Source organism: Choloepus didactylus, chromosome 9 (assembly GCF_015220235.1).
Source record: "Choloepus didactylus isolate mChoDid1 chromosome 9, mChoDid1.pri, whole genome shotgun sequence".
Taxonomy (NCBI): domain Eukaryota; kingdom Metazoa; phylum Chordata; class Mammalia; order Pilosa; family Megalonychidae; genus Choloepus; species Choloepus didactylus.
This window is the reverse complement of record NC_051315.1, coordinates 107,532,139-107,546,040: the sequence shown is the minus strand read 5'-3', so window position 1 is coordinate 107,546,040 and position 13,902 is coordinate 107,532,139. Positions and strand designations below refer to the sequence as shown.

At 37.6% G+C, this 13,902-nt stretch overlaps 1 protein-coding gene across 5 annotated transcripts in view; it reads left to right on the top strand.

Annotated features, from left to right (window-relative positions):
- Positions 1-13,902, top strand: part of BARD1 (BRCA1 associated RING domain 1) — a 102,112-nt gene that overhangs the window by 11,733 nt on the left and 76,477 nt on the right. Inside the window, exons 1-2 of one of the 5 annotated variants that reach the window (XM_037850130.1) lie at positions 9,196-9,252; positions 11,022-11,080. The exons of 1 other annotated variant lie outside the window; for it this stretch is intronic. Coding sequence is in view for 2 of the 4 variants with exons in the window: in XM_037850129.1 (XP_037706057.1) it covers positions 11,066-11,166 (101 nt within the window). In the remaining 2 variants the exon portion in view is untranslated. Of the gene's footprint in view, positions 1-9,195; positions 9,253-11,021; positions 11,167-13,902 lie in introns of those variants that run through there. 3 more of the 5 variants (XM_037850128.1, XM_037850132.1, XM_037850129.1) reach the window with 3 other exon arrangements.

Below are 13,902 nucleotides of genomic sequence, written 5' to 3'. Positions count from 1 at the left end.
TTGATCTCAAAAAAGCAACTTGTGGTATTATTTATTCTATTTCTTGTTCTCCTGTTAATTTATTTCTGTTTCATTCTTTGTTATTTCTTGTCTTCTACTTGCTTTAGGGTAGTTTGCTGAGTTTGCTGATCATTCTCTAGCCTCTTCAGTTGTTCAGTTAAGTCTTTGGTTTTAGCTCTTTCTTGCTTTTTGATGTATGCATTTATAGCTATAAATTGCCCTCAGCACCACTGTCGCTGCATCCCATAGGTTTTGATATGTTGTGTTTTTGTTTTCCTTCTCTCTAGATATTTACCTGTTTCTCTTGTAATTTCTTCTTTTACCTATTGGTTGTTGAGAAGTGTGTTTTTTAACCTCCATATATTTGTGAAAGATCTGGTTCTTTGGTGGTTGTTGATTTCTAGTTGTATTCCATTATGGTCAGAGAATGTGTTTTGAATAATTTCAATCTTTTTAAAATTTATTACAACTTGTTTTGTGCCCCAGCATATGATCTATCCTGGAGAATGTTCCATGAACACTAGAGAAGAATATATATCCTGGTACTTTGGGATGTAACGATCTGTATATGTCTGTTAAGTCTAATTCATTTATCATATTGTTCAGGTTCTCAATTTCCTTATTGGCCCTCTGTCTAGTTGTTCTATCTATAGAGGAGAGTGGTACATTGAAGTCTTCCACTATTATTTTAGAAATGTCTGTTGCTCCCTTCAGTTTAGCCAGTTTGTCTTATCTACTTTGGATCTCCTTGATTGGGTGCATAAACATTTATGATTATTGTTTCTTCTTGGTGAATTGTCCCTTTTATTAATATGTAGTGTCCTTCTTCATCTCTTACGGCATCTTAGCATTTAAAGTCTATTTTGTCTGATATTAGTATAGCTACCCCTGCTTTCTTTTAGTTGCAACTTGGGTAGAATATTTTTTTCTATCCTTTCACCTTCAGTCTCTGTGTCACAGAGACACAAACAGCGTATCAGTGGTTCATATTTTTAAATCCATTCTATCAGTCTATATCTTTTAATTGGAGAGTTTAATCCATTCACATTCAAAGTTTTTATTGGGAAGGGAGTTCTTGAGCCAGTCACCTTTGGTTTTTAATTGTCAGATCTATTTTTTCTCCCTCTTTTTTTCCTTTAAGTTTCCCTTACTAATACTCTTCACTTCTGTGTCCTTCTCCAGCCCTCTCTCTTCTTTCTTTCTTTCTCAGCCAGTAGAGCTCCCTTTAGTATTTCTTGCAGCACAGGTCTCTTCTTAATAAATTCTCTCATCATTTGTTTCTCTGTGAAAATTTTAAACTCTCCCTCACTTTTGAAGGAGAACTTTGCTGGATAAAGAATTCTTGGCTGGCAATTTTTCTCTTTCAGAATCTTAATTATTTATACCACTGCCTTCTTGCCTCCATGGTGCCCACTGAGTAGTCAGTACTTAATCTTATGTTGTTTCCCTTGTATATGGTGAATCGCTACTCTCTTGCTGCTTTCAGAAGTTTCTCCTTCTCTTCTGCATTTCACAATCTGATCAGTATATGTCTCAGAGTGGGTTTATTTGGATTTATTCTATTTGGAGTTTGTTGGGCATCTTTGATTTGCATATTTTTGTTGTTTAGAAGGGTTTGGAAGTTTTTGCCAACTATGTCTTGAAATATTCTTCCAAGCCCCGTTCTCCTCTTCTCCTTCTGGAGCACTGATAATCCTTATATTTTAGTGCTTCATGTTGTCTATCATTTCCCTTAGATCCGTTTCAAATTTTTCAAATTTTTTTTACCATTTGTTTTTTTGTATGTTCGCATTCAATTGTTTGGCCTCCAGTTCACTTATCCTTTCTTTTTCCTCTTCAAATCTGCTGTTGTATGTCTAGTGTATTTTTAATTTGATCAACAGTATCTTTTATTTCCATAAGTTCTATTTTTTTATTTACTGTTTCAAATTCTTCTTTATGCTCTTCTAAAGTCTTCTTGATTTCCTTTATGTCTTTAGCCATCTCATTGAAATTGTTTTTGGACATTTGTGTATACTTTAATTAGTTGCTCCAAATTTTGTTTCTCTTCTGGTTTTTAAATTTGGCTTGTCCATATCTTGTTTCTTTGGGTGCTTTATGATTTTCTATTGGCTTTGGGGCATTTGCTTATCTTGGTAGGATTATTTTGGGAAATGCAGGATTATTTGAGCATTTATTTATAATTTGGCAGAGCTACAGCTTGCTGGAGTGCGCTTTCTCTGTCCTGCCAGCAGATGGCTCTTTTGAGCCATCTCTACTCTCAAGCCTGCTTTTCCCCAACTTCACGTGTGTGCTGGATGGGCTCCGAACAGTATGGGAATCCAGTCAGTGCATCAGTTCTCCGTATGTACTGGGGACTGCCTGCCCTGGGGGTGCATGTGGGCCCTGTGCAGTTTGGCAGGGAATCCATTCACAGGCACCCTCCAGCTGAAACATGCCCCACTCCCTGCCTGCCATGCCCCCACGAGCCTCTGGTGCTTCTGTGTGAAGCCCTCTCCTGTTCCCACTTCTTGCCCATGCACCCCCCCCCCCCAGGATTCTGTGAGGGGAGAGTAAATCGGTCAGTACTCATCCACTGCCTCCTGGGTTCCCTCATGGGAGCTCCTGGCCTTGTGGCTGTGGAGGATCATCTCCCCAGTTAATTGGTAAGGTGGGTGCACAGGAGTTTAGAGCCACTGCTTGCTCCCTTGTCTGGCAGCCATCTGGCCCCTCCTGGCCCTGGGATGCAGTCCTGGCTGAACAAACTCACCCCGTCCCTTGAGGTGCCATCTCTCCACCTTTCCACCCCCGTCCCCACCATGTATTATAGGAGTTCCTCTATGGCCGCTCACACCCCGAAACTGCGGTGTCGGGCATCCTCCAGCCCCTCTCTAGTTTCTTTCACTCCCCTAACTTTTTAATGGTTACCAACTTTGTTTATTTTCCTTAAGATAAGCACAGCAGATTGTTTAATTGAATTAGGGAGCCTGTGTGTTTGGTGATAAATGTGTTGGCCCACAACTTAAAAATACCTTAGGGATTCTCTAAAATAAGAGTCCTGTGGTAGCTATCTTGCCTAATATTAAATCACAGTTGTTATCTCATGGAAGCTTAGAGCCATTCAGTTAAGAAGTAGGGTCTGTCTCAATATTGTAATCTCAACTGAATTTTTCTCCTTTTTCCTTGCAAAGAAAATTTTATGTGAATAGAACCTTTAAAAAAAAAAAAATCAGTTCTAGTTTGCTATTGCTGCCAGATTGCAAAACACGAGAGATGGATTGGCTTTTATAAAAGGGGGATTATTTGGTTACACAATATTTGGTTACACAATTATGGTCTTCAGGCCATAAAGTGTCCAAAATAATTCATCAACAATTGGGTACCTTCACTGGAGGATGGCCTGTGGTGTCTGGAAAACCTTTCATAGCTGGGAAACCACGTAGCTGGCATCTGTTTGCTCCCAGGTTGTGTTTCAGAATGGCTTTCTCCCAGAATATTCCTCTCTAGGCCACAGCTCCTCTTCAAAATGTCACTCTCAGTTGCTCTTGGGGCTTCTCTGGAGCAAGAGTCTGCTTTCACTGGCCATCTTCAAACTGTCTCTCATCTGCAGTTTCTCTCAGCTCCTGAACATTCTTCAAAGTGTCCCTCTTGGCTGTAGCAAGCTTGCTCCTTCTGTCTGAGCTTATGTAGTGCTCTAGTAAACTGATCAAGGCCCTTGCTGAATGGGTGGGGCCTCAGCACCATGGAAATTATCCAATCAGAGTTATCACCTACAGTTGGGTGGATCTCATCTCCATGGAAACGCTCAATCAAAGAATTACAATCTAATCAACACTGATACGTCTGCCCACAGAAGATTGCGTCAAAGATAATGGCATTTTGGGGGATGTAATGCATTCAAACTGGCACATCGTTCTTTCCTGAGTTATAATCCTTTGCACCAGTCTTTTCAAATCAGCTGCATGTGAAGTCACAGAATTATGACTGCTGATGGAAGAAAAATAAAATAGTTGAATTTTCAGGGTGCAGAAATGCTGTTACCATGCAGATGTCTTTTCTTATTTTTCTGGATTTTTTCTTTCTAATATATAAGTATATTGAGCTGAAAGTAGGGTAAGGATAAAATGGAATTGTTAATACAAATGCATGTTTGTCTGTAGTCTTCCACTTGATTTATTCACTAAAGATTTATTGAAATCTTGCTGCTAATATAGCACCATGCTAAGTAGATAATGGAGAGTTGGGAAATGAAAGTCAAGATCTCTCATCGGTAGGGTTACAGTCTATTTGGAGAAAAGAAAAACAGAGAATCAGGCAGGTACAAAGTATTTATGTTTCACCAGTTGATTTCCAGAGCCCTAACTAGATGCCATCTCTTCTTAGGAAACTTACAGCATTTTGTATTTCTCTTAAATCATATATTAGTTTGATTTATAAAACTACGCAGCTAGATTAGAAACCCCTTAAGAAAGAGTATATGTCACAGTGAACCTTGTGTTCCTTACATGTTTGGTGCATGGTACAGATTTTACATAAGTCACAGCATGGAGACCAGAATCCAAGAATTCCCATACCTCTTTGTTTAGTATCATTTTCATTATACCATCCTGAACAGTATTTGGTAATGAGTTGGGCGTGAATAATTGTTCAGAAAGAAGAACTGTATTCTAGGGTGAGGAGAATAGATTGAGCAAAGTTGTAGGACTGGAATTGGGCACAGCGTATTTGAAAAGTGTAAAGATACTGGCTTGACCACATCACAGAGTTTGTGTAGAGAACAGTGAGAGGAAAGGTTGCATGGCTTGGATGGTACCTGATTGTAAATAACTTTTTAAAATTAAATTTAAATGAATTGAAACTACATGCATATCAAAGAATTAAAATAACATAGCATATACTTATTAAATATTTGTTAAATGATTGATGAGTAAGGCCAAATCCTCTTCAAGAACTCAGTATTGTCAATTTTTGTGTATCCTTTAAGAGGATGTTTGTGTAAGCATCGTATACCTCAGATGAGAGGATACCATATATCAGGTAGATATTTCATAGTTTTTTTTTAACATTTCCTTGTTGGTAGAAATTTAGGTTGTTTCTAGTCTTTTGCTATGACAACCAGGGCTGGAGTGAACATCCTTGTATATGCCTTTACATTTTTAATTTTTTGCTTAACATTATACATGAGCTTAGGTGACTAGTCAGTAGGACAAAGATTATCATAAAAACATTAATTTGTCCCATCCCTCATTACCCTTGAATTATAGACCCCAAATACAACCTCTTTTATCTTTCTTAGTTGCTGTCATTTCCAAATAATATGTTTATTTCACTATTTCTTAAATTTTTTCCATTTTTCTTATTGTTAACTTCCTGCCTTCCTACTCTGAAAGATGAGTTTTCTTATTTCTTTTTATCCTTTAATTTTCTTCTGTGAAAGGTGACTGGAAATTATTCTAAGTTAGAATAATTTTCAGTCCTAATTTTGAAGTCTAGCTTCACTGCTCTCTAGTGTTTCTTGTTACCCTTGAGAAGTCTTAGGCCATTCTGATTTCTTTTTTTAAAACTATGTGATATATGTTTATTTTATTTTGCTTCTTAATCTCTGGAAGCTTTTAGGATCTTGTCTCTATATCTTTGGTGTTTTGAATCTGAGTAAATCTGTAGGATAAATTCCTGGCAGTGGAATAGTTAAGATAAAGTTAAGTGCATTTGAAATTTTGATACATGTTGCCCAGTTGTAATGAAAATTCTTTTATTCCAGGGTGTATTGTCCTCTAAGATCTCGCTGTTCTCAGAAACTCTGGCTTTGACACAGATGCCACCCTCTGTGTGGTGTATTTATCCTTTGAGCCGTCCCACTGAAATTCTTTTGAAGTTGGCACTACCCTCTCCCAGCTTTCCCTGTAACATTCCTTTTCCTTGCTCCCTCCCCTGATACATACATGCGTACACTTCTCATTCACTTACTCTTTCCAGTATCTTCCTCACCTGTTAACAACAAAAATTTTTTTTTAATTAGAAAAGTAAACCAGTCAGTTATTTATAGATAGTCATAATTCCATTATAACATCTTATTGCTAGGATAAAGAGTCAGAACTGTAGGTAAAGGGTTCATTTATCCTAGGAGGGAAATTTAAGGTTGAGAAACAGAATCACAACATTGAGTAAAATACTGCCTGTGAAAGCCAGGAGGCTATGGTCTGTGGCCTAGGGGAAATGCCCACATTTGAGAGATATCAAAAGAAGCAGGTAAAGAAATGCTGAAATAGGCAGATAAATGTACTAAGAAGATTAAAACTCAATGAAGAAAAAGCTTTAGGAAAGAAGGTGTGGTCTGTGTTATTTCACAGAGAGATCAGGTCAAATGAGGACCAAATATCTTTTGGAGAGCAATTTCAGCAGAGTGGTGGAAGTTAAAGCTAGGCAGTTTAGGAGGTGAAGTGAGCTAGTGTCAAGTAAGTATTTAAGAACTTGAATCTGTGTAAGAAAGGTTAAGAGCTGAAACAGAAGGTAGAGTGGGAGGAAGGATCAAAAGAAAATATGACTTTAGATAGAAGAGAGATTACCTGTGCATGTTTGGATGCAGATAGAAGAAGGTGACTGTTTCGGTTTGCTAAGGCTGTCATTTTGCAAAACACCAGATATTGATTGGCTTTTATAAAGGGAGTTTATTTGGTTACAAAGTTACAGTCTTAAGGCCATAAAGTGTCCAAGGTAAGGCATCAACAACAGGGTACCTTCACTGAAGGATAGCCATTGGCGTACGGAAAACCTCTGTTAACTCGGAAAGCACATGGCTGGCATCTGCTGATCCTGGATTGTGTTCCAGTCAGCTCCTGTGCATTCTTCAAAATGTTGCTCTTGGAGCGTTTTGTGTCCTCTCTCAGCTTCTTGAGCAAAAGTTTGCTTTCAACAGCTGTCTTCAAAATGTCTCTCCAGGCTGCAGCAAGTGTCTGGGTCTGTTTGGCTCTTTTTAAAGTACTCCAGTGATCCAATTAAGACCCACCCTGAATGGGTGTGGCAATACCTCCACAGAAATAATCCAATGAAAGGTCTCGCCTACAGTTGATTGAGTCACATCTCCATGGAAACACTGAACCAAATAGATTCCAGCCTAATCAGTACTAATACATCTGCCTCCACAAGATTGCAATAAAGAGCATGGCGTTTTGGGGGACATAATACTTCCAAACCAGCCCAGCGACTATCATGATGGGAGCAGGGTACTGTAGGAGACAGGGAAGATGTGCAAGCAGCACCTCTTGAGAAGGAACAATGACTACAGGAAATGTTTTCCTCTGAGCCTAGAAGGAAGGGTAAGAATATGGTTGAAGAGGTAGTATGTGTTTAGGTGGAGAAAAACTCACACTGTTTGGCTCCAGTAAGGTTAATGGGATTGAGGAAACGTGGGGATTAGCCATCTATTCATTTGTTTGCTTACTCATGGGACATCTAAAATATTACTTTGGAAGAGATACAGATCTGAAGAAGCTACCAAATAAATTCATAGAGAAAAGTTGGTACATCTTTGTGTTTGTCTATGATTGTTACTCATAGCCTGAGAGCAGGCAAGGAGGAGGTGGACTGTGGGAGCTATCTAGGATTATAGATTGGCATCCATTAGTATCTTACAGGCCAGTGGAATTAGGGTAGTGGTGATTCCCTGGTCTGGGTTGGGTAGGGAATCCAAGGAGCTAATGGACTGAATGTAGTACTTTCAAGGTAGAACTTTAGCTAGGGTGATAGAATGGAGGAGGTAGAGGAAGGATTATTATGGTAGAACAAGGAGGAGAAGGCAAGATAATATTACTTTGGAGATCTTAGAGGCAGGGTTTGTAATGAAGTAATATTCAACATGTTGGATTGGGAAAGATGAAGTTAGGTTTGATAGCTCAAATAATGAACAAACATAAGAGTAATGTGAACATTGTAAAAGAAATCATTTTATGTAATTGCCAGAATCACAGAAGTGGCTGGCGCATCACAAGTTATATTTTTTTAAGTGTGTTCTATGTAGTGTGATAGAAAAATTTGATATTGTGAGTTTTTAAAAACTAATGGTTTTTATAATGTCAGTGAGCACCATTTTCAGTATCTTGAGAATAGCATTGTGGGTGTGCACTCTTGTTTTAGCATGCTTTCTGAAAGCTCAATTTCACTAATGTTCTATCTATTAAAATGTGTAGTGTGATATTTTTGATATTTCAAGAAATGCAAAAAACTGTTTTTATTGACATGTGGTATGTGTGCAGAGGTAATTGGATAATAATGGTGTAAATACCTAAAGGTCCTAGGGTTAGTGTACTAAACCAAGCATAAAGAAAGTTCATCCTTTAAAAACTTTACTCCTCTTTGCTCTTGTTACATTATTTCCTCTGAGTGTAATGATTTGAAGTATGTTTATTACTAAGTACCATTACTTTGTTAGGATTATCAAATGTAGCAGGTATTTTGATGGACATTGGGAGCATTTGTTTTTGTCTCTCCTCTCCCAATGCAGCGTCTCTTTCAGTCTGTAGGCTGCAACCTGATGATTCCTTTTTGCAGTTGCTTAAAGAATGTAGCAGTCAGCTTTCTGTAAACTGAAAGAAGGGCTGCATTTTTGATAAGATACCCGTGAAAAAATAGATGACTACTCAGTGATAGCCAGAAACAGATGTTTCCTTATGGGAAACCATGTGTTCTTTGGGCACGGTGACCAAATGTCCAGGTTTCCTTGGGGCAGTCCTGGTTTATGCCTGTTGTCCCAGCATCCTATCCAGTTATCACTCCCTTCACTCTCAGAAGTGTCTTCATTTGGACAGTTAGTCTTATGGTCATTCTTGTAGCTCTCATTTTGAGATATATGGTCTATACTTGGAATCATTAGGTGAAAATATACCTTAGTAGATGAAAGGAGGAGCCAGTGGTTGGTTTTGGCTGAAAGTGGTTTAGAGATGCTTGAACAAAATTGCTCCTTTCTCTGGCTTCACATATATACATTATGAAAGTGTTAAAACTTGTCCTGAGTTTGGTAGTTGCCATTTGAATTCAGCAGGTGTGTTGCGATACAATATTTAATGAGGGAGTAGCAGCCTTTCAAATGAACAGAACTTTACCATCTTGTGTTTTGAAAAAGAGAGGAATATGGTAGTATTGGGCTTTGGATTTATGAAATATTGAGCATGGAATGTTTATCTAACAGTGACTTAAGTTTTGATTGTTTTCTTCAAACAGCACCAATATTCTGAAGGCACCTGTGTGCTTAGGAGGATGTGAGCACATCTTCTGTAGGTGAGTAATTATGGCTTGATAGAAATAGTGTAACTATATTTTTTATTAGATAATAATCATGTAATCATATTGATGATAATAGTACCTTATGTTCATGTACTTTCATAATCTGTGAAGAAAATTATTGTACATTATCTCATTTTGATTCTTGTAACCATTTTAATTTATAATTAAGAAAATCAAAGCTCAAAGGGGATGACTTGTCAAAAGTTACAAAGCTTAGTAATTAGCTTTGCTAAGCTTGGGGAAAAAAAAATCAGTGTGTAATTCAAATGTCTTTTTTTGTCTTCAGTTAGTTTTGAATCCTTTCAAAGTTGTGAAAGTCTATTTTTTATAGTTATTGTGAAATTACATCCATAGTCTAATGTTAAAGTCCTGGCTTATATGTTAGAAGATAAGGTTTTTATCACCTCCTATTTCTAGTTCAGGAGAACTCAGTTGAGGGACTGAATGTCTTAGTTTTATCGTCTATGAAACAGGGTTAACATAGCCTCCTTTGACTCAATCTTATGATTATTTTGATGTATAAGTATATGACATCAATAAACTACATTCAGAAATTTGAGCATATGTGAAAATAATTTAGTGTGTGACTTCAGTGGGCTGGGGATGTGTGGGAGGCAGCTGTGCTTGGGGTCCCAGTCTTCTTGGTAGAAAAGTAGATCTGTTATATGGGGCGTATCCAATAGAAGAATCAGCAGAACTCTTGATCCTTCCCCTTAACCTGTCCTCCTTCCGTAATCTTCCTTGCCATAAATAGTACCACCAACTGCCGAGTTGCTTGAGACAAAAAAAACCACAAGTCATACCTGATTGCTCCTTTTCTTCCCTATCCCACTTCATTAAGTTCTGTCAGTTCCACCTCAAAATCTTGAATATTCCTACTTCTTTCTATATTTACTATTGTTTATACTTTTTTTGCTAAGCAACAATCATATTACCTCTCCCCAGACTGTTGTACTAGCTTTATAACCCATCTTCTGGCTTACATTTTGCTCACCCCCATTTTTTCGCATTATCATCAGTGGATCTTTTAAAAATGTCACATCCATATCATTCCCCTGTTTAAAATCCTTCAGTGACCTCCTGTTGTAAATAGAATAACATCCAAACTCTATCCCCGAGTCCACAAGGTCTGATACAGGACCTAGTTCCTGCTTCCTTTTCAGACCTTACTCTCCTTTGGCTCACACTGTTGAGCCATGCTGCCCTTTCAGTTCGTTAAACATACAAACCTTACTCACCTCAGCACTTTTGCACTTGCTGTTTTTTTTCTTTTTTTTTTCTGCCTGGAATGTACTTCTGCCAGATTTTTGTGAGGCTGACTTTTCATCAATTAAATTTTAGTTCAAATGTCACATCCTCATAAAAGCCTCCAATGACTTGACCCCCTTATGATGTAATACCCATTCCCTGTCCTCATTCTGTAGCAAGCAGATTTATCCTGTTCAGCTGATGTACAATGGGCTTACTACTGTATATAATTGGTCGGTGACAAAGCTGTTAGAGAATAATGAACCCCTTGAAATTGTATGCAAAGTATGTGTGTGTGTGGGGAGGGGGGTCATCCGTACCTTTAATCAGAGGTTAAAGGACTCTGTGACTTAAAAGGCCAATAAAAAATTGAGAGGCATGAGAATACCTTAGAAGAGAAAATGGTAATCTGTTTATATGACATAAGCATAGGAAAGAAACAATGAATTCAGTGCCATTTTGGTTAATTTTGATTATATGATGCCAGGAATTCAGGCAGCTGCTTGTATTTGCAGATTTGGAATTACTTAAAACTGCTGTGCAGTGCTTCACATATACCATGCAGTTTTTAAAGGTGGGTTTGACGTATCTCAGTCCAACTGAAAGGGGAGGATGGGTCCAGATTTTGATATCATTGACAGTGTTGTTGGCAGTTTCAAGGTACTTTCCTACCAATCCCTGATGAAAGTAGCCCATGTACTCTCTTGAAGATATAATTTATTTAAGATAAGGCTTTAGTTCTCAAACTTCTTGGTCTCAGACCCCTTTACACACTTAAAACTTGAGGACCACAAAGAGCTTTTGTTTTACTATAAAGATAAATAAATATGTGTGTATAATTATATTTGCTTTATAAAACTGAGAAATTTTTAAAGTATTAATTTTAAGTTAGCTATATTAAACTTATGTATCAACATAAATAACATTTTAAAGGAAAAATAATTATTCTACCAACTTTTATTTGCTAAAGCTAAATAAATGCAATATACCAAAAATGGGTTGCATTTACAATAGGGATTTATTAACCTATAAGTTTACAATTCTGAGGCTGTAAACATGTCCACATCAAGGCATCAATAGGGCAATACCTAGACTCTGAAGACAGGCTGCCGGCATCCTCAGCTCCTCTGTCACATGATAGGCACGTGGCACTTTCTGCTGTTCTCTCCCTTCTCTCGTGGGTTTCACTCCTTCCAGCTTCTGGCTTCGGTGGCTTCCTCTCTGAGCATCTTTGTGTTTATGCACATTAGCTGCTGTTTGTCCTTCTCTCTAAGCATCTCTGGCTTTTCTCTCTGAATGTCTCTGGCTTTTTTCTATGTGTTTCTCTCTTTTATCCTCTTATAAAGGACTCCATTAAGAGGATTAAGACCCACCTGGAACATGCGTCAACTGAAATAACCTACTTAAAAAGTCCCACCCATATTAGGTCTACCCCACAGGAATGGATTAGCTGATGTTTTCTGAACATGATCTTTTTTGGGGTACATGCAACTTCAAACCATCACACCAACCAAAGGAAAAATAGAAGTGTTGTCTTGTTTTGCAAATTTCTTCAATGTCTTGCTGTATTGAAGCCAGCTACATTCTCATATCTGGTTATGTATTCAGTCTTTTGTGGTATATTGTTTTAGTTGAAGTATAGGAAGAAAATCTGGCCTTACAAATATCTCTGGTTAGAACAAGAAAGAATATTTTAATAGCCATTTCAGATGATTGATATTCTTTGATACTACATCAGAACTTGACAAGTGATGTTTTTTTTAGGTTAGTTGCAGTGTACATCTGAAACCATATCACTGGACTTTTTGTATACTGTTATATTAAATTCCATTGGTTTATCTTGTACTTTGAGTTTTTTTAGTCAGCATCATTTGTGACATCATCTATTGGTCATTTGGAAAATATTGTCTTACTAAGTTATGTAGATATATTGAGAAATGACATCTTCCTCAGAATTCTGGATTAATGAACAAAAAATAGTGTGAGAACAGTTATAAGAAAATATTGTAGAATGCATAAAATAGGCTGATCTGAGTACTTGTGTACTGCTGGGTAAGTCACTTAACTATCTGGATCTCATTTTTTTCATCTGAAAAATGAGGTGGATTTCATTGAAATCTTTGATGAGTCTATTTCAGACTGTATTTCACTGATGTTCCTCAAATAATTGTTGTACAACAACTGATTATCTAAATTGCCTGAGAAATTGGTTTGCCTGCTTTGTATTTTGGAGTTCCAAGTTAGAGTTCTTAATAACGAACAAACTCTCAGAAAGTCCTTTGCTAAAGAAATTTAACATTTATTTAATTCATTGATCTCTTAAGGTCCCACCCAGCCTCAGTATAGTTTGCAGATTCATTTTATAATGTTTATTGAGTTACTTTGTGTTAGAAATCATGCTAGGAGCCAAGGACACAAAGATTAGAAATGCCACAGGCTTTGTCTGAAGGTATCTCATATTGTAAGAGCTACAGTATGTGTCTATAAAATGCTGGGTCTCATACAAGGGATTGTAGTGTTTGGGGGAGATATGGGCTTTTACAACTGTTATATTATGCAGTCCTGCTAGAGCCCATCTGGTGAGGCTAAGGAAGGAGTGGATTTATAGGATTTTTATTCCATTATTCACAGATGGGCTTTACGGGAATTATGAACTCACTTTTGTAAAGGAGCTGGTATTTATAAACCCTAATGTTAGGAAAACCCCTCTAGTCCAGCTGTGAGGGTATAACACTTGGACAGATAACCTGAAGTAATGGAGGCTACAGGCTATAAAACTAGATCTTTTCTCAAAAATTACTTTAAAACCTTTATAAACTGTTCTGATTTAAATCTGTTATGTACCCAGAAAAGACTATGTTCTTTTAATCCATTCTCGTGGGGGCAGACCTATTGTGGGTGGAATCTTTTGATTAGACTATTCCAGTTGAGATGTGACCTGGTCCATTCAAGGTAGGTCTTAATCCTTCACTGGCGTCTTTATGAGAGGATAAAAGGCAGAGACATTTTGGAGAGAGTTTACATAGAAATCCAGAGACATTTTGGAGAAAGCCATGGAAACCAGCAGCTAAAACCAGGAGAGAAGGACCAGCAGACTGCAGCCATGTATGTGCCTTCCCATGTGACAGAGGAACTAGATGGCATCGACATTTCTTCAGAGAAGGTATTGCCTTGTTGATGCCTTAATTGGGACATTTTCATTGCTTTAGAACTGTAAATTCGTGAACTAATAAGCCCCCATTGTAAAAGCCAATCCATTTCTGGTATATTGCAGTCCAGCAGCTTTAGCAAACTGAAGCAGGCAGTTGTCCAAATACAAAAATAAAAACAACTTTCTCAAGTCTCTTTGCAGTAATTTTAGGTATTTCCGTGAAGTTGAGTGTTCAGGTTTAAGAT